Here is a 24,552-nt window from a genome sequence, read left to right on the forward strand (position 1 = left end):
AGGGTATCCTTCCATAGCTGAGGCTGGGAACAATTTCTCAAAGAGGAATCGGAAAGCTGGCTGAGCATACAATAGTGAATGGATTTGACTACAGAAGAGCTAAGGTTTTCTGTTTACCAAAACCATGGAGGAATATGAGGAGACAAGCCACCACAGCAAGAGGACATCTGGCATATGCACAGCAGCAAAGGATTAGTATCCACTATACACAAAGAGCTCCTACAAACACCCAAGATAAAAAAGAAGCAAGGAGCCAAAAGGCTGGAGCAGGCATTTCTTAGAAGGAGCGGGGCACAGCAAATGGATGTTGAGGAGTGCACACTCAACATCCCTAGGAAGCAGGAAATTGCAAATTAAGATCCCAGTGAGATGTCTTCATTCCACCAGACTGGCAAGACATGACATTTGGCAGGAACAAGAACTTGAGAGGATGAAGGTCAAGGTGAATGGGAAGCCTATTAGTGAGAGCACACAGGTGCAGTTACCCTGAAAATCACTTCCTGTCACTTGGCCACTCACATGTGTTGTGACCCAGCAAGCCCATCTTTGTGCGATGCACAAGGCGCACAGGAGAAAATCTCACAGCGATTCTCGGTAATAGAAAAAAAACCTAGGAGAATGCAAGGACAGTCGGGGACATCCCCACAATTCATTCTCCCATGAGTGAAAATAAAACCACTGCTCCACACAAGGGAAGGGACGAAGCTTAGAGACGGTAAATACTGAGTGAATCTTACAAATCTTAGACGTCTACAAATGCTACACCATTTCTATAAAGCTCAACAGCAAACCAAACAATATACAGTAAAACACTTACAGAAACCTCCCAGCAAAAGGAACACACATTTCTGAACAGCCACAACCCCCGGGGTAGGAGAGGCTAACCCACGGACGCACATTGCCAGGGATGCTCTAGTTCTGGAAGTCAGTGGCAGCTCAGATGTTCATTTTATTATACTTTATAATGTGCAAATGTCAAATACAGAACACACTACAGACATAGGTAAAGGGAAAGCAGAGGAGGCGCACAGTGTAGGCACAGACATTCGGTACATATGGTCTCCGTCACACGAAGCACTGTTTTCATTCTGCAATACAACAGGGCTGAGAGGTGGCTGCAGCAGGAGACAGAAGGATCTGGAACCAGTTGAGGGCTTCAGTAGAGGACCCAGGGTCTTAGCAAAATGAGGAGATGTGCCATATGGGATGACAAGTGGCAGGCAGGCACCACACTCATCTCCCTTCCTAGCCCACCACAGACCTGGCTAAGACATCACAGAACTCATGTCCGGTGTGCACACAGCTCTGCACAACTCAGCTGGTACTGCAGGCTGCCATGGGCAGCCCATCAGACACAGCGCACTAAATGATACCTACTGGCTGCCTGCTATGGTTCAAATGTGTCCTCCAAAAGTCATATGCTAGAAACCTAATCCCACTGCCACAGCACTGGGAAGCGATTAGGTCACAAAGGCGCCACCCTCACGAATGCACTGATGTCTTTATCACAGGAGTGGGCTGGTTATCAAGCAAATGGAGTTGTTATAAAAGCCGGTATTGGCCCCCACCAGCTGGCTGGCTCTCAGCCTCTGTTGCCCTTCTGCCTCCCGCCACGGGATGACACAGCACAAAGGTCCTCGCCAGATGCTGGTGCTATGTCCTAGAACTTCCCACCTTCCCGACCACGAGCAAAATCAATTCATGTTCATTATACATCACTTGATCTCAGGCATTCGATTATAGCAACAGAAAATAAACCAAGACACTGCCATTCATCCAAATGAGGCCCGGGAGTTTGAGTCCAGCCAGCAGACACTGGTACTCCAGGAGGCAGCGCCCCCAGGGGAAGCCCACTGGCCTTGGAGTCTGCCTTGGTCAGAGACCCTGATGCCTCTCAGCATGGAGCCTTAGCCTCCCCAGCACCCGCTGTTGTGACCTCCAGTCTCCAGTGGGTCTGGACAGCTAGACCCACCATCTGCCCAACCCTTTCTACTTTCGCCAACAGGTGGGCAGGCTCGGGACTGCCTTATGCAGGTGACCTTCACTGTACCCAAGAATAGATCGATTAGCTCATGGGCCTGGCAGGGCCCAGTCGCCCTCTAATTCAGAAGACACCTCTGAGAATGCCCACCATGCTCACATGACCACATGCACCCACACTTCGTAGGACAGGCCTCCGCCTTTGCTGTTATGCCCCCCCGTTGCGCCCACTTGCCATTGTCCCCCCCCACCCCAGCAGAGAATGTTCTTCCTCGCACAGCCCTGATGACATCCCTCAGTGGGAAGTCACATTCTCCTCTGATGTCCACTCCTTCAAGCCCCTACAATATCATGTACCCCAAGTCCTTGTTGTACAGCCCCACTTACTCCAGAAGCTCTTCACTTAAATGACCCCAACTCCTTGAGAGCCACCCAGACGCCCCCTCCCCACCAACATGCCTTACAGGGACCCTTTGCTTTCCATCATCTTCAGGGTCTACATTCTTTCCCAGAGCTGCTGCCCATTTTAGCTGGCACACAGAAAGTGTGGGGAAGGAGAGTGTGGACAGGCTCCTGGGTTCTTCCTCATGTTCGCCTCCCCTCCACGTGGCCTCTCTACACGTCCCTCTCACAAGCCCAGGATGCCCTGTAAGAGGAAGAAGAGCTGGGGATTCCCACACAGTCCAACAGGGACTATGGAATGATGCTGCAGCATTCAGCAACCCCGCAGGAACACGGAGCCCAGGGCCCCCACAGACACAGAAAGGCCTGCGTGGCGGCAGCCACGAAGGGGAGGATCCCGGGATTGTGGACTCAACTCAGGGGAGCCCCGTCCTGGGGCCAGCATGGTTGCTGTCCGTGGTGCTGAAGGTGAGACTCAGCAGTGTGTAAGCTATCACGTGTCCTTGCCAAGGGTATTCTAGGAACAACTTCTCCCCAGGGCCTCAGTTTGCAGAGGAGAAAGCAAACACTCAGAGAGGAGAAGGGACCCAAGGCCACAGAGCAAGTGTCTGAATGGGACTGGAGCAGCCTCAGGGTGATGGCTCAGACGTCACTCAGTGCCTGGAGGGACGGCCATAACCTAGAACTCCCACTGGCTCTGAAACTCCACACAGGTATTTCCTGACTGTGGAGGAGGCAGGAACCCTCCAGTTGGAGGGTGGCCTCCAAGGCTGTGGTGCACAGGCCCCCTTGCTCTCTCTGGCCCCATCTCTGGCTGCGTTTCTCCCAAGTCCTGCTCCCTCACCAGCCACCTCTCCAACCGTGGGCAGACAGGATACACACTGCAGCCTGCAGGCCAAGTTGGGTCCGCCACCTGTTGATAGGGCCAGCACGCTAAGATTTACACTTTTAAATGGCAGAAAAATACAAAAGAATGGCAGTATCTCATGACAAGTGCAAATTACAAGGATTTCCCGTTTCAGTGTCCACTAAGTGCTGGTGCAGCCCACCACACCCGTCACTTGTGTGCTGCCAGCAGTTGCTTTTGAATGACCAAGGCAGGGTCGGGCAGCTGTGGCAAAGAGCATAAGGTCCACAAAGCCCAGGATATTTGCTGTTTGCCTCTTGACAAGAAATATTTGCCAAGTCCTCTGGGAATCCTGTCTTGGTCCTACCTCAGGACACTAGTGCTCTAGAGGCCACATGACAAGTCTTTTACTTCCCCCTAACCTTGGTCCACTTCCTCACAGGGTCTGTCTCACATATCCCACACCTCACTCGATGGACACCCTCAGACCCATTACCCTGCTTAACCTTTTTTTCACAGGGATTTACCACACCTGCATCTGTCTTCCTGGTGTCTCAAGACTGCTAAAGTGTTGGCTCCTTGAGGACAGGAAGGTCCTCATCAGTCTGGATGACCCTTGTATCCAGCACCTAGTGAGGGCCTGGCACAGAGCAGGCACTCAGTAGATGCTTGTCGATGGAATAACTGACTGCAATATCAGTCAAGGTGCAGACCCAGAAGCTGGGAGAAAATCTCCAACTTTGCCTTCACACAGGAAGTCTTGTTCCTTTGGGACAAGGGTGAAATGGGGCCTGGACAGGGAAGAAATTCTGCCAGGAATTCTGCAAACAGAATTCAGTGGGGTGTGGGAGGCAAGCATGACCAGAGGCACAGCCCAGGAAAAGAGGCTGCTGTCAGGCATCGTAGTATCTCTACCTGGAAATGGCTCCGAAGGTACCTTGGAGACAGAGGTCATGTGACAGCAACCTGACCATCAGCAGAGACCATCTTTCCTGGCCCATGTGATTGGCTAAGGTCTGGGCATCTGACCAATCAGGTCTCATAGCATTGGAACCATGGTGGTGGTGGTATGGAGACAGTTGGTACCACCTTGTCATCTTGAAGGCAGTGTTCTCACTAGTGACACCAGGACAGAGCACAGCAAGCAGAGCCATGGTATCAGCATCCAGCAGCCATCAGACGCTTACTTCTGTAGATCTTTCTCCCTGACGTGCTGTTGGGTGGTGTAAGCCCCTTTGGATTGGGTTTTATTTCATTGGCCACCTGAAGCTCTGCCTGTTTCTGCTGGCTGGCTGAGGAAAACCCTGGGCTGCAGGGCTTGGATCTGGACTAATTGCCAGGAAGAGCATCCTGGTGACACCGCAAGACTCCTACATGGATGCCCACGGGCTCTAACCTGGAGCTCAATAGATTTGAGTGATGTCAGTCACAGGATTGCTACAGACTGGGTCTCACTCATGTCACCCATGGAAATCCTCAGAGATGCATACTGTTGAGGTGACAACCTGTGTCCTCACTTTAGAAGACAAAACTGAAGCTCAGAGAAGGAAGAACCAGGTAAGCACAAGCAGGTGTGGCAGAGCTGTGCTGCAGACCGAACACACACTGGAGAGCCACACACAGGGGCTGCCTGTGACAGATGCAGGCCTCCAGGCCCTGCCCAGCACAGGAGGAAGGGAGGCAGGGGTCAGTGGCTCCAGTCTCTTCCATGTCATTCTTTCTCTCCCACCTTCAACATCTCCCACACCCAATATCCCTTTCTCTCACTTTGCTTGACAAGGACAGTTAAGCTCACAGTGGAAGCCAGATGTCCCCCTTGGGACCTAGGGCCCCTGCTCCCAGCTAGCCCAGTGGTGCAGAGCCCAGGTGGAAGAGGCTGTGTCTCCATCTCCCCAGACACTCAGCTTATGCGTCCCTCCTCTGCATGGTGGCTCCTGCATGGCTGTGGGGATGACTTGTAGCACGTGCAGCACAAAGGATACAGACCTGACGGTAGGAAGCGCTGATCACAGGGGTGGGAGATGGCTTCAGGTGACAGCTGCAGAAGCTGCCAGAGTCGGGACACAGTACCTGGGCCACATGAATCCAGGGGCTTTGGATGCCTGAGGCTGCTGTCCACATGGGGAGTGTGGCAAGTCCTGAGGTGCACCGAGGCCCGGGGTACACAGACTCTGGGCACAGAGGACTGCCCCGTGAGTCAAATGAGATAGGCAGACGGCACCTGTGAGCTGCTTCTATGCATGAAGGCTAGGGGACAGGCCCAGAGCCCAAGTCTGCCAGGGAGTTAGTTAAGGTCACACAATTTACTTGGGAATGTGTTGGCCAGAAGAACCAGAAAATCCTAATAAGAGTGGCGTGCACTACAAAGATATCTGAAGTGCAGTGTTAAGGGTGAGGCGAGTGATGGGCGGTCCAGAGGTAGGCAGCCCCATGGCTGGTGTGGTGGCTCAACAAAGTAACCAGTGGCCCAAACGCCACCCACCTCTCCATCACTAACAGAATGTTGGGTCAGTGTGGCTGCCTCCACTGCAGCCATCCCACCTGAAGAGCTGCTACTCAAGACAGATGCTAGAGAGGCCCCTGCTTCCCTGCTACTTCTTTCTTTTCAGGAATCACTATCACAGAAGCCCCTGCAGTTCCTCTAACTGGCCAGAACTGGGTCACAAGCCTTTGACCACCCAATCTCTAGCAGGAAGGAAAGAGACGGCCACGGTCAACTTGGACCAACTGTGATTCCTCAAAGTTGAGCTTCCACAGGAAGAAGGGGAGGGTGGCAAAGGCTGCCATGTGAGCACAAGTCGGCCTTAAAGAATCCTTGGACAAGGAGCCACAGGGACAGAAGAGCATTCAGAGCAGTGTGGGAGAAGACACAGAGGTGCAGGGAGCCCTGGTGCCTGGGAACTATGGTTGGGTCATTATGAGGTCCCAACCCAAGTCGGGGCAGAGGGCCAGACCCCCAGGACAGAATGGCATGGGGCAGGGCAGAAGATAACAGGGAGCTACTAAGGAATATTGAGCAACAGTGAGAGGAAGTTGGATATTGAAGAGTGTATAGGTAGAGTGTACAGTAGAGCCCCGGCCGAGCCTCTCTGTGACATGAATATTGTCACCAGTGTGCTTGGAGGCCTCTGTGTCTGCCGATGGTTACTCTGGTGGTTTGCTATGGGCTGCTCCTCTCTCTGGATATGAGCATACACACTCTGCTGGCCCTCTGTGACTTCGGGGTTTCACCTTTCCTCCATGTCCTAGGCCCAGTCTTCAGAGCCCTCTGTTAATGCAATTCTTCCTGGTGGGGGGGAGGGGGAGCAGGGCTAAGTTAATGCAGCTTTGCAGATTCAGGAAATAAGGATTAGGAGTTAGACTATGGGGGACAGTCCCACAGGATGGGTGGGCAGGGATAGCTTGCCCTTAAAACCTCAGCCAGTTGAGATGGCGGACAGCAAGGGCACCTGGAGCCCAGGTGGAGAGAATGGGGAAACTCCATGCATTAGTCCATCTGCCACTGATGGTGGGGCCTGGAGCCTTTTCTAGGGTGGAAGTGGCTAAACCAAAGGCCGCGCCCTTGTCCTGAAGAAAGCAGGTGTTGAGAGTAGTAAGCTCTGAAGTCAGAGCATTGGGCTTCAAAGCTGGCTCCACCACGTTGCCAGGCGAGCCTGTTTCTCTTCTGTCACTGGGAGCAGTGAAGCCTCCCTCTGAGGGTCAGGAGGCATTAGTTGGAAAAGTGGGCCTCACCTGGAAGGCCCTGGGGTTGGCTGAGGTGGGGCACCTGCCCAGGCAATTCACCACTGTGGCTACTATCACTGAGCTCTAGGCTGGGTCCCACACTTCTGTGAAGGTCCAGAAGCGGCTATTTTAGGCTTTGGAGGGGCGCACAGTCTGTCTTTACCACTAGACTCTGCTGTCATCGAGTACGAACAGCCAAGGAGCATGGGCATACAAGTTCACGGTGTGTGTTCCCATCAGCCTGTACTTGGCTCCAAGCCACAGGAGGCTGACCCCTGTTCCAGGGGTGCACGGAAAGAGGGGAGGTGAGTCCCCTGAAGTCAAGTGGCTGTTGGTCCCCTGCTCTGCTACCCACACATTTCAGCCCAAAAGAGACAGAGCATTTGAACACCCTGCTTGAAGGAGCTAGAAAGGGAGCTATTTCCTGCAGGTCAGGGAAGCGCAGTTGCTGGGGGGGGGGGGGGGGCGTGACCTGCTGACGTCACTGTCCCTAAGGAAGGAAAAGCCTCCAGGCAGGGGCCCAGGAGTGAGGCGTGGCTCTGCTTGCCAGCTATTCAAGGCAGTTCTGGGGGCACTGAGAGGCCTGTGGAGGGGAAGGTGCTTGGGAGAGACAGCACCCTCTGCCTGGAGGCCAGCAGTCAGTAGCCGGATTGACAGGGCACACAGAAGCCAGGGGAAGGTGTCAGGTCACTGGTTGGAGGTTTGACTGGTTTGGCCAATGAGTGAGGGGGAGGGAGAGGAGGACCGGAGCCTCATCTGGTGGAACCAGGTGGAGAGGCACTGAGCACCAGTGTGGAAGAGGCTGTTCCTTGGGACTCTGGACCTGGTCACTGGCTTCCCATGGAGAGGGACTGGAGGAGTGGGTTGTGGGTTGAGAAGTGGACTTAGCTCTGTATGGGCCTGACTTTGAGAAGTTCGGGGAAACCCACAGAGATATTTGGGAGGAGCTGGCCCCAGGGACAAAGGTGTGGCAGAGAGTCTGGCTCCAAATCGGTGGTCCAGTGACACGGGGAGGGAAGGAGTGGAAGAGGCCTGAGGACATGGAGGAAGCTCACTAACTCAGGACCACCCTTTGTGGTCATGCTACAACCACCTGGTTCTAAGAGGGCACTGAGCCCAGAGGCTGCTTCATAAACTAAAGTGCTGACCTGACCCCATGCTCCTGTTTCCACTCAGAGTCACTGCGGAAGAATTTTATAAACTCAACAGATCGACAACAAAGTCGGTAAGATGGAACATAAAGAATTGCAAAGAAAAGCCATACACTTGAGATAAAACCAAGAATGCTGACTAAAATCTCAGACTCTCAAATGTACAGCTCTCTATGGCCTCTGGCCTCAGGGCCTTTGCATTTGCTGTTCCCTCAGCCTAGAACACTGCAAGGTGCATTGCTTGCTCTCAACACCTTCAGGGTTTCAGCGAGCAGCCTTGGACTTTACCTTTCTCCCCAGGACATATCACTTCCTGGCTTTGCCTATATTTTTACTATTGTTTCCTAGGTGTACCCGCACTGGACTGTCAGGCCGTGAGAATGGAGGCCTCCATCTGCCTCGCTCCCTACTCTGCAGAGGTGTCTGGAACGGGAGGTACACAGGGCAATTCAATCTGGGAACACATACAAGCATGCCAGGGGTGATGAGCTGTGCATTTGGCAATTTATTGATCCATTACGTACGTGTGCAGGCAATGTGCTAGGATGCAGGCACGGCAATAGCAAAACAGACAAAAGCAGCCTGCTACTCCTTGGAGTTGACAGTGTGGGGAGATGCGTGGGGATCAGTGACCTGGAGAACAAGGCAGAGGGCAGAGTAAGATTGGGTGGGGTGGGTCTAGGGCTGGGAGAGGACACGAGGGTGGTTGGAGGCACAGAGCACTCAGGCCTCGGTGCCACTGGGAGGCCTTGCTCTGGATGAGGTGAGAGCCATGAGGGATGAAGCGGGTGATGGTGAGGGGACTTGTGTGGGAGAGACCATCCCTGCAGATGGCGGAGGCGGGGCAGGCTCCTCTGAGCAGGTAACCGTGGGGCTGTGTTCTTTTATGACCATGTCTGTAGATTCTCTAAGCTGGACGCTCTGATGTCTACCCTGCATGCGTATTGCTTGTTCTGGACAAGTTGGTGACATGTCTGTGTCCCCTTGCCTTAGCCTCCTGGCTCCCACGCCACCTGCCCACCCTCTCTTAGGAAGCATCTTTTTTTTTCTTCCTCTTTTTAAAATACAAACTGGGCCAGGTGCATAGTCTTGTCCATAATCCCAGCTACTCAGGAGGCAGAGACAGAAGGATGGAAATTCAAGACCAGCCCAGGCAAGAGCTAACAAGACCTATTTAAAAAACCAGCTGGGTGTGGTTTGCACCCACAATCTCAGCTATGTAAGAGACAGAGGTCAAAGGATCATAGCCTGAGGCCAGTCTAGGCAAAAGCATGAGACCCTATCTAAAAAAATCAAAGCAAAAGGGATGGGGGTGTAGCTCAAGTGATAGATCACCTGTGTAGCAAGCATGAGGCCCTGAATTCAATCCTTAGTACTTCCAAAAAACCCCACAAAAACAAAAAACTGATCTACCTAGTATATACTCCAATACCTTCTTTGACTCCCACTGGGGCCACTCCCCCTTTCTGGTTGCCTCAGGGACAGCCCATGTCCCAGAGCCCACTGCAATCCCTTAAACTGGCTGCTCACAGCCTGTTGCCCAGTCCCCTTCCCTCCAGACCACAGTTCCTCTCCCTCTTCTGTCCTATCCCACTGTGCTGCTGTGTGCGGCCCCAGGCGACATGCCATCTCCTCCTCTTGAAACTGTGAGTGATAAACTGTCTTTCAGTGGCTGTCATCTCCTAGCTGGTGGCCTTGCTCAGATCCTCCAGCCATATGAAGTATTTGGAACCAGCCTGGATGGGCAAGGCCTTTTGGAGATACCAAGGAGGGAACCAATGAGGAGTCAGTGGGCTCGGCACCTGGTTGCAAATCCCCGACGAGATTCACACTGCAGGCTAGTGGGTTGGTGGAGGGCGGTAAAACACTGCATAGACAAGACCAGACACCTAGGAAGTCCCGAGAGCATCCTTCTTGAGGTATGAGCTCAGACCCAGACCCAACCCTTGCCTCTGTCTTCTTCCTGAAAAAGAATGCAGTCGGCTTTTCTAATTCAGCGTTAATTGCACCAGTTTAGAAGGAACTTGGCAGTTCCAAACTCATCTTTCTAGCGATAATCAACTTATGCCCCATGTGTGACACCTATTCCGAGTTCCTTAATTAGAACCTGCAGGTGTTAACAGGAAAAAGGCAGCGATACTTCCACCTTTGGGAGAGGCTGGGGGTGCCCACTGTGGGCAGAATAACAAGCCAGTGGCCTGGAAGACGGAGAACTCCCGATGCACTGAATTGGGGCCCTTGACTTTCATACGTGAGATTTCCAGGAAAGTAGCTGGACAGGAGAGTGGGCAGAACCCGTCACTCCAGGGAAGCAAGGGCTGAAAGTGTCAGACGGTGGGGTCCTTTGAGCAGCCTGACTCAAGGAAACTACATAGAAAAGTCCCCAGCACACCTGCTGGGCTGGTCAGGACACGGATCTGCCACTGAAACAAAGAGCCCATGTGAGAGCAGCAAACAGAAGCGGACAGCTTGGGCAAGGCTGCGCCAGGAAGCTCCTCTGCCTCATCCCCCTGCCCGCCCAACCAGGATGCTGAGCTGTAGTCTTAGCTCCTCTCCAGCAGTAGGGCAGGTGGTGGAAGAAGGGGAAGGGCCTGCCTCTCCCCAGTGGGAAGAGCCCAAAAGTGGCACAAATCACTGCACCGCCTCCCTGGAGGGAGACGCTCAGTCAACCACAACCTGGCTTGGGGGAGAGGTGTGTGTGGCTCAGCCGTAAGTCAGCTGCTGGGTGCTTGCTGTAGTTTGGATCTGAATCATCCCCCAAAGATCCATGTGTTATATAGGCTTGGTCTCCAACCTGTGGTGCTATTGGGAGGTGGTGGAATGTTTAGCAGGTGGGGCCTAGCGGGAGGAAGTTAGGTCATTAGGGCTGCTTGAGTGGGGGAATTGGACCCTGGCCCCTCCTTTCTCTTTACCTCCCAGCTACCATGAAGCGAGCAGCTCCTCACACTCCCACCATGCTGTACTGCACCGCCACAAGCCCAAGCAACAGGGGCAAGTGAGATGATCTCAAACCTCTGCAACTATGAGCCAAAGGAAATCTTTCCTCTTTATAAGTTGATTTATCCCAGGCATTTTGTCCCAGGAAGAAGGTGGATTAGCATAGTGCTCTAAGGGAGAAATGAACAGTGGCAGAGGAAACCACCAGGACATCCCCTTCCCACCTCTTTTAAGGTTCCCTCCTACTCAGCCATGCCCCGCCAGAGCTCACATCTTGTGGGAGTTCTTCCATCAGGTAAACAGTAATGACTAACTCAGTCTGCGACCAGTTGTAAATCACAGGACAGGGGGACAGGTCACAAATGTCAAGGAGCAACAGCAAAGGGCAAGAATGGGCATAGGAGGGCCAGGGAGAGGCTTTGCAGCAAGGAGAAACACACACAGGTACAGACTGTGTTCACCCCAAGGTAAGAGTGCACCGACCATGGTTCAGTAAAGCCACATGAAGCCCCCTCCCCCACCTCCACTCCTCATTAGGGAACTCCATGAGCCCTGCATTCGATTTGGACATTGAGTACAGCTTCCTGCATATCTGGCTATCTAGGATTCAGACCAAAGAGAACCCATGTGGTAAGGACACTGCAGGACTGGCACCTTCCACATGTATCATGGATAAACACTCGTGGTTCTACTTTTCTGGAGCATCACAGATAATTGCAAACTGTGGAACATAAACATCTCTTACCCAGTAACTTCTGGGTACTATGAAGAAAATAATCAGAGGTAGTGACAACCACTTATGCAGTGTTATTTGTGATGGCCTCAAATCGCAAGCAAGCTCAATGCCCTATCAGTAGGAAAGCAGGAAAGCAGGTGGACTCTCTGATAAACATCACTTTAGATACATCATGGTAGAAGGCGTTTGGAGGCAGTAGGCCCCCTGTGCTATGCTCCCTCTGCAGGAAGGTGTCCTCCCCACTTCCCGGGGTCACCCCCAGGCCTGGGCCCACTGGAGTCTCCTCCTTCTGAAGCTGTCCTGTTATCTGAGCACAGGTGGGCAGGTCTCTGTGGGTCCTACTTTTGTACCTGTGAATGTGGGGCTCTGGTCTGTTGCTGCTGAGGTCCCTGCTCACCTTCCCAGCTGGATGAAAGGCTGCAGGGAAGGAACTGTCTTCACCTTCCTGGGAGCCCAGTGGAGTTATCCAGGTGCTTGGATTCCCAGGGAATAAAGAGCAGGTGCAGAGGCTCAGAGGTGGGATGGGCTTGTGGCAAAGTGGATGATGCTATGTGGAGGGAGATAGGTGTGGAGGTGAGGTCTGCAGGGGACAGGCAAGGAGCGTACTGTGAGGACCTACGACTTGCTCTGAAGGGGATGGAGCTAGAGATGGAACTTAAGGGGGGGTCAGTGCTGAGATCATAAGCATTGGGGTGAAGGGGACTGAGCTGCCTCTGGCCATCCCTGGCCTCCATGACGAGCAGGTAGGGTCCTTGCATGGGAAAAACAGTGCAAATGGTGTGGCTGGCCACACTTGAGGACTGGGGCCTGACTTAGGCTGCTTAGAACTATATGAAGCTTCAGGATAGGTTTCTCAAACATATGTTTACTGCTTAAAATGGAAACACAGATACCTGCAACTGGGACCTGCCTTGAGAGAGCTCCCTGTCTTCCCTCCATTCCTCTGGGTTGCTGTTTCTTGCAATATATCCTCTTCCAACCTTCATCCAGCACACTGTTCAGTACCCCTAGGAAACTTGGGCTGGCTGAAGGACCCACACCTGGATCAGGCCTCTGAGTGACTGCCCCTACCACTGCTCAAAAAAGGAGAGACCATCACTAAGGGAAAAGTGAACTCAGCACAGACAAGTGATCCTCAAGCCACTCTGAGAGCCACACCAACACTACTACCTGACTCCCAGCACAGTCTGGTTCACAGGGCTTCATCCTGCTACTGTGGACTTGTGGGTTAAATTAGGACAGGTGATAGCACCTAGTTCCCCCGGTCCTTCTGAAGATGGTAACATCAGTATCTGCGTCACTCACAGGGTTCCCATTTCTGCAGCTGCCCTGCAAGGAGATCACTGCCTTGTCTCTTCCAAAGCTCTTTTAATCATTTGTTGCTGTTGGGGTGGCCTGGATAAGTTTCTGGAGTTCCTTTTCCCTTAAGCTTTTGTATTAACTCCTAGTTACATCAAATTCAGCATGCACGGCTCAATTCTACATGCAAAACAGAGGAATACCTGAGATCACAGTTTTTAAGAGCATGAATTTTATAAGATTTGCGAGAAACAAACTTATTAGGAACCATGGGAGAGAGGACAGAGAAGAGCAGGACAGGAGAAGTGTCCCAGGCAGGTCTCTGATGGTTCCCTCAGGTGGGGTGGAGCGGCTTCAGGTCTCCAGGCAGCTTTGGGCATCTTTCAGTTCACCACACTTGGCATAGGATGCTTTGGAAGGCTAGCGTGGTCCTGGGTGCCCCTCCTGACCGGAATCCCAGGTGGAGGAGCCAGGACAGTTGGCACAGATCCCTGCTGCAGCTGTTGAGAGTCCACTCCTGGCCGGTCCTCCACAGAGTGATGTCAGCGTCTACTTAAAATGCAGGAGACACGTGAAGGACTCAGTGGCTGAATCCCACAGGACTTTGCTCTGGACTATGGCCACCCTGCTGTGCAGTAGAACTCCAAGCTGATTTGACTGACTCCTCCTTCCTCTGCCCTCCCCTTCTGAGCTCTGGTAACCATCGTTCTATCCTACTTCTAGTTGGACGTGTTCAGATTCCACCATGTAAGTGGAGTCCAGGGGACCTGTCTTTCTGAGGTGCCAGATGTGTTAAGTAGCATGACTTAATCTCCCATCATGTGTGTCATCCCACAGTGTGTGAGTACAGAGATGCAGCTCAACACAGCATCCCACTCCATAAATGTGCACAATTCCTTGTCAATTGAAAGGACATTAATAAAAGCGCAGCTAACATAAAATGCAGAGGCTGAGCTGGACTCGTCACCTACTTGGTTTTCTATCTGGTGTCCACCCGGCTCCCTGGCCACTCACCTACTTGGTTTTCTATCTGGTGTCCACCCCGCTCCCTGGCCACTCACCTACTTGGTTTTCTATCTGGTGTCCACCCCGCTCCCTGGCCACTCACCTACTTGGTTTTCTGACTGTCTGGTGTCCCCCCGGCTCCCTGGCCACTCACCTACTTGGTTTTCTGACTATCTGGTGTCCACCCAGCTCCCTGGCCACTCACCTACTTGGTTTTCTGACTGTCTGGTGTCCCCCCGGCTCCCTGGCCACTCCGCTACTGGGGCGAGTCCTTCGGGCTGGAAGGCAGCAGCACATTCTCAGGATGCAGCAGGCATCCTCCTGGTCACTGCCTTCCAGCCCTGGCGCTGGTCACTGGTAGAGGGTGGAGTCCCACCAGGGGGCTGCCCTGGGTGTGGGGCTCCCTCTGTGTCACAGACAGAGGGTGTGTCCTCGCCCTGGAGTTTCCCCATGGGCGGACTGTTTTCTTCCAGGGCCGTGCCGAGGGACAACTTGCTGCTGTCTGTGTGCCCCCCACTGCTGTGGCAGCAGCAGGAGGAGGAGGAGGAGGAGAGGGCAGCCGCAGGACCAGGCTGGGGGGCGGTGTGCGGGGAGTTCGTCGTCTTCTGAAGCGTGGAGAGGGGCGAGGCAGACTTGGTCCTTCGGCCGCTCCCCTGCCCCGACTGCACGTCGTCCTCCGGCGGGTGCCCATGGGGCGAGGTGGTGATGGGGCGGAGGGCAGGCACACTGGCACTCGTCTTTCGGGGCAGAGGGAAGGGGGGAGGAGGTTCGGGGGATGGGCAGGACCTCGCCCTGTGACGCACGGGCTTCAGTTGGACGATGGCCTCGCGCCCCTGGCGTTTCTGGCACTGGAGCATGTGGTAGGTGCAGGCGGCCTCATCGCATCGCCTGCGAAGCAGAGAGTCCCGGACCTTGCGGGATTCGAATCCCATGTCTGTCATGACCACCACGATGGTGGGGTCCAGGCGGACGGGGAACGGCTTTTCGCTGGAAGGTGTCGGTGGACAGTCCTCCGCGTGGCTGAGCCACGGGTGGAGCAGGACCTCCTTTAGCGTGGGCCTCTGCGCGGGGTCGGGGGTCAGCAAGCAGTTGATGAGGCTCCGTCCCAAAGCTGAAATGTGGTAGGGGAGGACGTACCTTCCCTTCAGGACCCGGGGCTTCAGCTCCTGGTAGCTGTTGCCTTTGAATGGCAGCTTCCCGGTGACCATGAAGTAGAGGATGACGCCCAGGCTCCAGACGTCCACCTTGGGGCCTTCGTACGTGTGGCCCAGGTAGACCTCTGGAGCCCGAAATGCTAAAGCACCACACGTGAAGTGCAGCTTCTGGCCGGGCATGAACCAGGTGCCCATGCCGAAGTCCGCGACCTTCACGTTGCCCAACTTGTCCAGGAGGATATTGTCGGGCTTCAAGTCCCTGTGGGCGATGCCCTTGGTGTGGCAGTAGTGCAGGGTGCAGGCCATCTGCCAGAACAGCCTCCGGGCCTCCCCCTCCCGCAGGCGGCCATACTGTAGCACGTGGTGCCACAGCTGCCCTCCTCCCACGTGCTCCATCACCAGGAAGACGTGCTGCTCCGCCTCGATGACCTGGAACAGCCGCATCACGTGCGGGTGCTGCAGGGCCCGCATCAGATCCACCTCCAACGCCTTATGCACTGTCTTCTTCAGGCATTTCACCGCCACCTCGGTCCCGGTGAGGCGGTGGTAGGCCAGTCTCACCTGGCCGTATCTACCCTGGCCAAGCCTCCCCAGGACCATGTACTGAGCCCTGAGGGTTTCCTCACCGGAGGAGCTGGCCTCAAGGCCAGGCTGGGCCATCCCCTTACTACACTCACTACGCATCCTAGACAGCAACACTAACGATGCTATCTAAAAAAGGAAAAGTACCTAAAAAAATAAACTAAAATAAATGAAAAAATAGAAAAGGAAACAAAAAAAGAAAAGCGAAAAAAATAAGCAAAAATAAAAAACGAAAACCCAAACCAACGAACCAAAGCACCAGAACCAACCACCACAAACGAGCTAACTATGGGAGTCCGGCAGGTCACTAACCAAGAGCTTCCTGCGCTATGTGGACAAAAATCCAGCCCAGCCCCCCTCCCTTATATGCCTGCTGCTTGTGATTCCATCACAGTGGCTGCTTGTGAGGTCAGAGCAAGAAATGGACCAGTCCCGGCTGGGCCCCGCCCACAGTGGGGGTCTCAGTTTTTGGCCTCCAGGACCTTTCCAATAGTAATAAGAAGAAGACTCCAGAAGCTTTTGCTTCAGTGGACCGTAGAGACTATTTACTTGTTTAGAAATTAAAACAGTAGGATGCTTTAGTGGCCTTTCCGTTTTGAGTCTGAAAGTTGTAATAACTTTTGGCTTTTAAAGACCTCATCATATTTACACTCAAGGGATTTGATTCCTTTCTCTTTAAGCCAGAGGGATTGATATCAAAGGATGGCAACCTTTCACCACATTGGGCTCCTATAACAAAAAGCTCTGTTACACTATAGAGCATACTATTAACGTATTCGAGCCTGGCATGGTGGCTTATCACTATAATCACAGCTATGTGGGAGACGGAGACTTGAAGGATGGCAGTTCAAGGCCAGACAAGGAAAAAAGTTGGTGAGACCCTGGATTTGGTGCTGCACATCTATAGCCCCGGCTGCATGGCAGGTGGTAGACAGAAAAATTGACGTTCAGATTGGTCCCAAGGAAAAACAAGACCTTGCCTAAAGAAAAAACAAAGTGACCTAAAAGCAGAAATGTCTTGAGATGTGGCTCAAGCAGCCTGGAACAAGGCTGAGTTCAAACCCCAGTACTGCCAAAATTAAAAACAAATGTATGGTGCTGAGAGGAAAAGGGCTTCTTTACAATCGCCCATAAGGTCTTCACAGATTTCTAATCACAAACCTGGGACCCAGGAGGAAGTGTGTTGATACATTCAAAGTGATGAAGGACAAAACCATGCACCCAGAATCCTATAGAAAACCACGCACCCAGAATCCTATAAAAAACCACGCACCCAGAATCCTATAGAAAACCACGCACCCGCAATCCTATACAAAACCACGCACCCGCAATCCTATACAAAACCACGCACCCGCAATCCTATACAAAACCACGCACCCGCAATCCTATACAAAACCACGCACCCGCAATCCTATACAAAACCACGCACCCACAATCCTAAGTGTCCACCCACAGGAGTGTGAAATGGAGTATTTCTGGGTCCCAGTCCCTTCATGCTGCCGTAACAAAATACCTCAGATTGTGTGCAAACAAGGGAAATTTGTTCCCAGCAGTCCTGGAGGCTGCTGAGTCTAAGACCATGGCACCAGGAGATTCAGAGTGTGGAGAGGGCTTGCTTTCTCCCCGTAGTGTGGCCCTGGCTGTGCCCTCACACGGTGGTAGGGGTGGAAGGACTGAGCTCACGTCCTATAGCACTTTTCTAACAGCATACATCCTGTCTGTGAGGGCGGACTCTCGTGGCCTTATCACCTCTAAAAGCCCCTCCTGTTAGCACTACTGCATTGGGCTTGAAGCTGCAACAGGGATTTGAAGTGAGGGAGGCAGGGGACACACATATTCAAGCCACAGCACCAGATAAACGAGCTGAGGGCAGAGGTCAGTGCTAGATGTGCCCTGTGTGAGGGAAGTCCTTTGGTGGAACTCACAGACATGGGGCCAGAACTGAGAGCTGAAAAGGCTTAACAATCTCTGGTAAAGGGGCACTCATGATGACTAGAGAAGCTAGTGGTGGTCTTGTTTTCTACATGATTCAAGAGACTAATATACCGAAAGAAAAAAAGAAAGAAAGAGCTCATCTGTTTCTGGACACATCAGCTGCTGAGGGGGTGGGGCTGGAGCTGCCTGGGAGCAGTGTTTGTTACTGAAGTCGCACTCTGTAGATCCCCCTTAGAGTGACAGCTGTCGCCTGCCAAATGGAGTGAACCCTCACGGGAACCACACGGAAATAGCTGCACAACACCCCAAATGAAAAGGATGGGAATTAAACGTGTCACTACAAAAGTCGGGTAGGGCAGAAGACAATCACGCAGAAAATGAGGGACAAAAATCTGTAAGACATGTAGAAAACTGTGAAATGGCAGAAGTCCTTATCAGGAATTGCTTTAAGGGAAAATGGATTCCACATTCCAATCAAAGCCAGCAAGACAGAATGAACAGAAAATGAGATCCAGCTTGCTGTCTGCAAGAACTACCTGAGGATGAGCAGCGCCCCCAGGTAGGATCTTGGAAATGTGTTCTAGGCAGAGGGGAAAGTAATACAAGGTGTTTTGCAGGATGGAGGTCCCAGAAGGGCAGGAGCAAATGGAAGGCCAGACACAGGGATCAAGGGCCCTCTGAGAAGTCTGGGGTTCCCATGTCCAGTTTGCAGATGAGGAAACTAAAGCTCAGGGAAGTTCAGTCAACCCTGGTTCCAAAGTCCTCACTCCCCCAAACACGGTACCAGACTCACGTGTGCTGAGTCGCCACCCTCTAGGTATGTATTTAGAATGTGAGTATGACAGATGTAGATATTCAGACTGGCTTATTAAATATATTTAATAATTTAGTTCAAGCCGCCATCAATAGGCTCCCTGCTTCTCCAACTCTCTGGTTCATCCTCTGAACAGTGACCAGAAGATTCTTTGAGGAGCCTACCTAGATAAGGTTTCTGCCCATCATGAATTTAACTTGAATCTGAACCCTATAAGACCTTTCTACATCCTGGAAAGGAAAGGACCAATGGCGCCGCCAGCATCTAATGGGCACATAGCTACAGAACCCACCCAGGAGTGACGGGCCCCACAAAGTATGTGCCTCCCAGCACACCGGACATGGCTGAAGGGAGCATTAGTGAGCTGGAAGTCCAGTCTGAGGAAACTGCTCAGAATGCCTCACTGAGAATCTAGAAGGTGGAAAAGTTAAAGGCTATGAAAGTCAAGAATGCCCACAGAAACTTCACTCAGAACACTGGGGGAGAGTAAGAAGAACAGGAGAGCACAAAAATGTAAACTCTCTCAGCTGCGACTAGCAACTCCTGCTCTAGCCAACACGGGCTTCCTCAGAGCCAGCCTCAGTGTTTGAGGAGCTGGGTCTCCACAGACCGTGGCAGGGGAAAGGAAAGGAGAAGGACCTTGAGGTTAACTGAATGCTGCCACGTGTCATGCCCTGTCCCATCCTTTGCCTCACTCAGTTGGCTCCCTGGCCTTGGAGCGGAAATCTTTGTTCCCCTCTCATCACAGGGTAGAGATCCACTGTTATCTCCCTGGTCTCCACACCCCTGGTAGTCAGCACAAAGGCATGCACACACTAGGCATTCAATAAAGATGGCTGGATGAATATGAATTCTGAGGTTTTTGGAGAGTTCAGTGTCAGCTCCACATTGATCTAGAGGGTAAGAATGGATTTGAATTCAGAATTGTCTGATCCCAGTGCCTACGCTGATTCCACAGTGCTAAGCAGAGTTTGCAAACCTCCTGTTATGGTTTACATCTAAAATGTCCCCCAAAGGCTCGTGGTTTGGATCTAAGATGTCCTCTGAAAGCTCGTGTGTTTAAGGCTTGGTCCCCAGTGAAACAGTGTTCAGAGGTGGAACCTTTGAGGGGTGATTTGGATCATAAGAGCCCTGACCTCACTGATGGATTAATTCATTCATGGATTTATAATAGAATATTCTATTGCTCATTAAATTATCTCCCACTGAAATGCCTCTCATTCCCCTTTTTGAGAGCAGTTTCGTGTCACCTGCCCGGCACAAAGCTTTCCTGACTACCAGTGTGTGGAGCTCTGGGTCAGATGGCTGTGGAGAAGGGTCACCTTGCCGTCCCATGGGCTCATTCATTCTATACACATTTACCAGCTCCCACTCAGAATGGGAACCATACTCACATCACAGGTGACAGCAGACCGTGCTCAGGACATCTCTATAAAAGACCTCTGTTATCTGCCATGAACACCTTCACAGGATGAGGGTTTTAGGCAGACAGTGTCCATCTTAGAAGACTGCGTGAGAAAGATTCTGGAAGAGTGCAGATTCCAGAGGGGACCAGAGGGTCAGGCCAGGGAGGACTGGGGGCTAAGGGTACCATCTCTTTCCTGAGCATGCAACATGCAGCCCCCTTAACAGTCTGTGGGGGGAACACCCCCCCACACACCAGGCCAAACTCAAGGGGCAAGTCACTACTGCTGGGCCACTCGCCCCCTTGAAACGATGGTAAGGATCCATCTCTCCCTGGCACGGAAGTCAAGCATTGTTAGAGCACTGTGCAATACTGTTACTGATAAGATCATGTTGTAAGCACACTTCGGAAAGCTTACTTTTCCTTTAAGTATGCTGAGAGATGTTGGGGACAGGGCAATTTGACTCCCTGATTCACAGCTCTTAGACCCTTCCCTGGGACCCTGGCTCCCTTAGACTATCAACCAAAGCAGGCAAGCAGCCAGACTGCCCTCATGCTACCACCAGCGGGCTTTGAACTCTGCAGCAGGGGGGAGACACCCTCCTGTGAGGCCCCTGGTGTTGCAACAAAAGGGCCAGTAAAGACTTTCTCTCTAGTGTCTTATCTACCTTTGCTGAGCTGGTAACAGGAAGAACAGAAGCAGTAGCAGTGCTGTCAACCAGCAGCAGTGGTAGGAAGGAAAGTGCCCTGGTGACAGTAGGATCTGTAGTAGCTAAGTGGCCCTGAACAGGAGGCCAGGGGTGGGGATGGAGTAGCGAACAGTGGCCAGAGAAAAGAGGCCATCAGCAGCTAGGGTGAAAGTGAAATTGATCATGGAGGCATTGACAATGAGGAGAGACCCTCTCCCCACTCTTCCCAGCCTGCAGGTCCCTCCCTGGGGCACAACCCCTGTGCCACAGCCCTAGCTGTCAAAGGCCCATGGCTGATCACCGCTGTCACTGCCACCCACTGCAGTCACCTGCAAATGTCCACCAAGGGCCTGAAATAACTGGAGTAGTTTCTCACTGCCCATGATTTCTATCCCGGTAGAACAGAAATACCCCCACCAGCTTGTTAAAAACACCTTCTCAGACGGTTCTTTATTTTCAGTTAATTGTTTGGCTAGGTAATACAGAGCCACAGTTCAAAGCTTACAGGCCCCTGCTCCTTCAGAGGCTGCTGAAGGGGCCATTTTAACAGCATCCTGTATCTCTGTCCCTTGTCCTTTCACGCAGACATTATTCCTAAGAATATACATTCTTATGTCTGTGTGAGATGCACACACTCCTGGTTTACTCAGCAATGTTCTTCCGTTCTCTGCACATGGGCACACACAGGGTTGTGCTGCGTTCCAGTGTGGGACATGCCATCATGCTCTCTCAGCTGCTTTACTCACTGCCCCATCTAGCTGTCCCAGGGTGCCCAGATGGTCCCTCCCTCCCGCCATCTCCCACTGCTGCCAGCCTAGGTGTTGTGTCTGTCCCTGGCTGATCCCCTCACCTCTGCAAGCAGTTCTTCATGGCCCTCCTTTGGGTTGCCCCTTTCCCAGTGTGCCTCTGCTTCCTGCTGGGCCTCTGCTGGCTTAGGAGCTCTAGCTGCAGCCCCCTCACTCCACCCCACTCGCTCCCTGGCTCCTACCCTCATGAACCATCTCCTGCTTCAACATGAGGTCAAGCATCCTAAGAACAGAATTTAATCCTGCATGTTGACTCCCTCTTGCTTAGCAGGTTGCCTAGAGGACCATCCCCCACATGCCTAAGACAGCTTCTTGTTTCCCAACTGGTTAACAGAACCACAACCCTAGGCATCTTAGGCTACCAACCTGTGACCCCGAAGTCCATGAGCTGCCAGTGGGGCTCAGAGGTGCACAGACACTTGCACTGCTTCCTGTCCTCTGCTTCCCTACCATGCTGACCCCTATCCCACCCACATGGCTTCCTTGGCTCTCTGACTTCTGCCTGAGACCTGCCAGGTCCTGGCCCCTTGGCTGAGGCACATCAATGTCCCAGAGCTCCTATTCATTCCAGACTTCCCTTTGGTCCTGTCACTACCCTAGTGCAGCCTCCACACCACAGCCAGTCTGACTGTCCTTCAGTGAGACAGGGAGGGATAGAGATAGGGGTCTCCCTGTCCTGGCAGTCAGAGGCTGGTGGGATCCTGGTCCACACCAAACATCTGGTAGATGTGCCTCCACCTTGCCCAGCCCAGTTCCAGGGATGCCCGCATAGAAGCATGTGTCATGGCTTAGGCATGCTGGGCCACACTGGCCCCCCAACAAGAAGGAACAACCACTGATGCAGGTGTGACCTCCCTAGAGGTCACTCTAAACCTAGAAAAGCCTGTGTCACAAACATGGTGTCATGGAAGCACTACTGCAGAACACACCAAGGCCCAGAGCAGCAGGCAGGGGAACACCGAGACACACCAGCTTGAAGTCAAAGCACATGGTTTCGCGAAGACTGCTCCCAGGATGGACAGTGGATAAAACACGTACCTGACACTCCGGGAGCTTTCTCCTTCAGACCTGCAATAAGAAGAACAAACACTTAGATGCCAGCGCCCTCTACTCTGGGAACCTGCAGGACACTACATGGGGACACATGAGGTCCCCAGCTATCCCTGTCCTCTCTTCGGCTCAGCGGACTTCCCCAAGGCCCAGCCCCAGGGTCTCTCTGCTGTTCTTCTCCTCCTGGAAGCATCAGGTCTTCATTCCCACCCGTTCACCTCGGCTGGATTGTTTTCCCAGGATCTCAGATGCCCAGGAGTCAGGTGGCAACCCCCAAGACAATGCTAGTGGTTCAGGAGCTCTGCACCCCGGGCTCTGCAAGGCAGTGATGGAATAAGTGAATGAGTGAAATGTGAATGAGGAAGAAAGTGCTGACAGCCTCCCTGCATCCCATACTTAGTATTTTGAAAGTATTTTCTCACTATCATCTCCATTTTCAAGTACCCAGAAATCAATCACAGTCACTTTTCAAAGGAGACAAGATTGAATGTCAAGAAATAGGACAATCAGATCCTATCACCCGCTTCAACTTTCACAGAGACTGCAAAGTCCTGGGTCTGACAGTGCCACCTCCCCACTCTGTGCACAGCAGGGCAGGGCTTTGGGGTAAACTACAGGCAGCTGATGGCTGAGGCTTTGCTTGGGCCTCCTGGGGCTACAGGAGCAAAAGACTGTGAGCACTCACATTCAGGAATTTAATCCCTGGTTGTCCCAAACTGGGGTTTATTGCCAGAGAACAAGAGAAATAGAAACATAACGTGACCCAAAGTCAGGCAACTTGCCTTCTGCCATGGTTTTCCTAGCACTGGGACGTGGCTCATTAACATGCAACACACGGGGACAGCTTTCCCTCCAAGGTATCGCCCTTGGCCTCCCTGGCGCTGCCCAGCAGGCAATGGGAGGAAAAGCAGGTACGGTGGCCCCTTTAACTGGGGGGATTACATTCTGAGACCCCTTGGGGATGCCAGCTAGTACCAAGTCCTATGTGATAGCTGGTCTTTCGGCGGCACCGGGGTTTGAACTAAGGGCGTCACGCTTGCTAAGCAGGTGCTCTATCACTTGAGCCACTTCTGCCAGCCTGTGTTGGATGATCTTGACTGTCACCTTGACAGGACTGAGACACACAGGAGGTTAGTAAAGCACACCTCTGAGGTGTCTGTGAGGGTGTTTCCGAGGGCTCTGACATAATAGTGGTTAATCTGCTGATGGATGAGACATTGGGAGGTGGTCGGACTGAGGAAGGTGGGGCTCGGGGGGAGGAAGTGGTTGCTGGGGGAGTGCCTTTGAAGAGTATATCTTGGCTCCGTCCCCTTCTTGTTATACTCTTTGCTTCCTGGCCACCATGAGGTAAGAAACTTTCCTCTTCCACCCCCTTCTGTCTAACCACAACCTAGAAACAGTGAACATATTGCAAAATTGGCCTTTCTTCCTTTAAACTGTTTCTCGGGTATTTGTCACAGCAACAAAGTCTGATTAACACACCCTGTAATCTAGTGCCTTTCTACCTTAACTGAGCACTTATCATGTATCATGGGTGCAAATTTTGCAGTTTTCAGGTACGACAGCAAAACTCATATCAATTTCTTTTTCTTTCTTCACAAGTGCACAGACAGATTTGTACTCACCACGGATCTGAGCAAACTCAGCATCAGCATACAATTTTCTCTTTCCTTACAAAGTCAAGAACTTTCATCTTTGCCCTCAAAGGAAGCACATGAAGCTCCTCTTTGGCATATCTGAATTGCAAGTATCACTACTCTTATGCCTGAGAGCCACTGTTAAATTAAATGAATGTCACTTGAACACAAGCACTGCAATACTGCCACAGTAGGTCTGGCAATTGAGACAGCTCATAGGTGACTAATGAGTGGGTAGTGTATACAGCATGGATACTCCAGACAAAGGGATGATTCATCCCTTGGCAGGATGGAGCAGAACAGCATAAGATTTCGCCACATTATTCAGCATGCAATTTAAAACTTACAGATATTTTTCTGGGGTTTTCCATTTTATATCTTTGGACTATGATCAACCACA

General features: G+C 52.3%; 1 protein-coding gene across 6 annotated transcripts in view; it reads right to left on the minus strand.

The window, feature by feature from the left end:
* The window catches only part of Iqsec1 (IQ motif and Sec7 domain ArfGEF 1), a 304,194-nt gene that overhangs the window by 176,860 nt on the left and 102,782 nt on the right, over positions 1-24,552 (minus strand). For 5 of the 6 annotated variants that reach the window (XM_074044548.1, XM_074044541.1, XM_074044540.1 and 2 more), the window contains exon 2: positions 22,504-22,533. The exons of the other annotated variant lie outside the window; for it this stretch is intronic. In XM_074044548.1, the coding sequence (XP_073900649.1) occupies positions 22,504-22,533 (30 nt within the window). The remainder of the gene's footprint in view (positions 1-22,503; positions 22,534-24,552) is intronic. 6 annotated transcript variants of the gene reach the window in all.

Source organism: Castor canadensis, chromosome 10 (genome assembly GCF_047511655.1).
Source record: "Castor canadensis chromosome 10, mCasCan1.hap1v2, whole genome shotgun sequence".
In the NCBI taxonomy this organism is placed as follows: domain Eukaryota; kingdom Metazoa; phylum Chordata; class Mammalia; order Rodentia; family Castoridae; genus Castor; species Castor canadensis.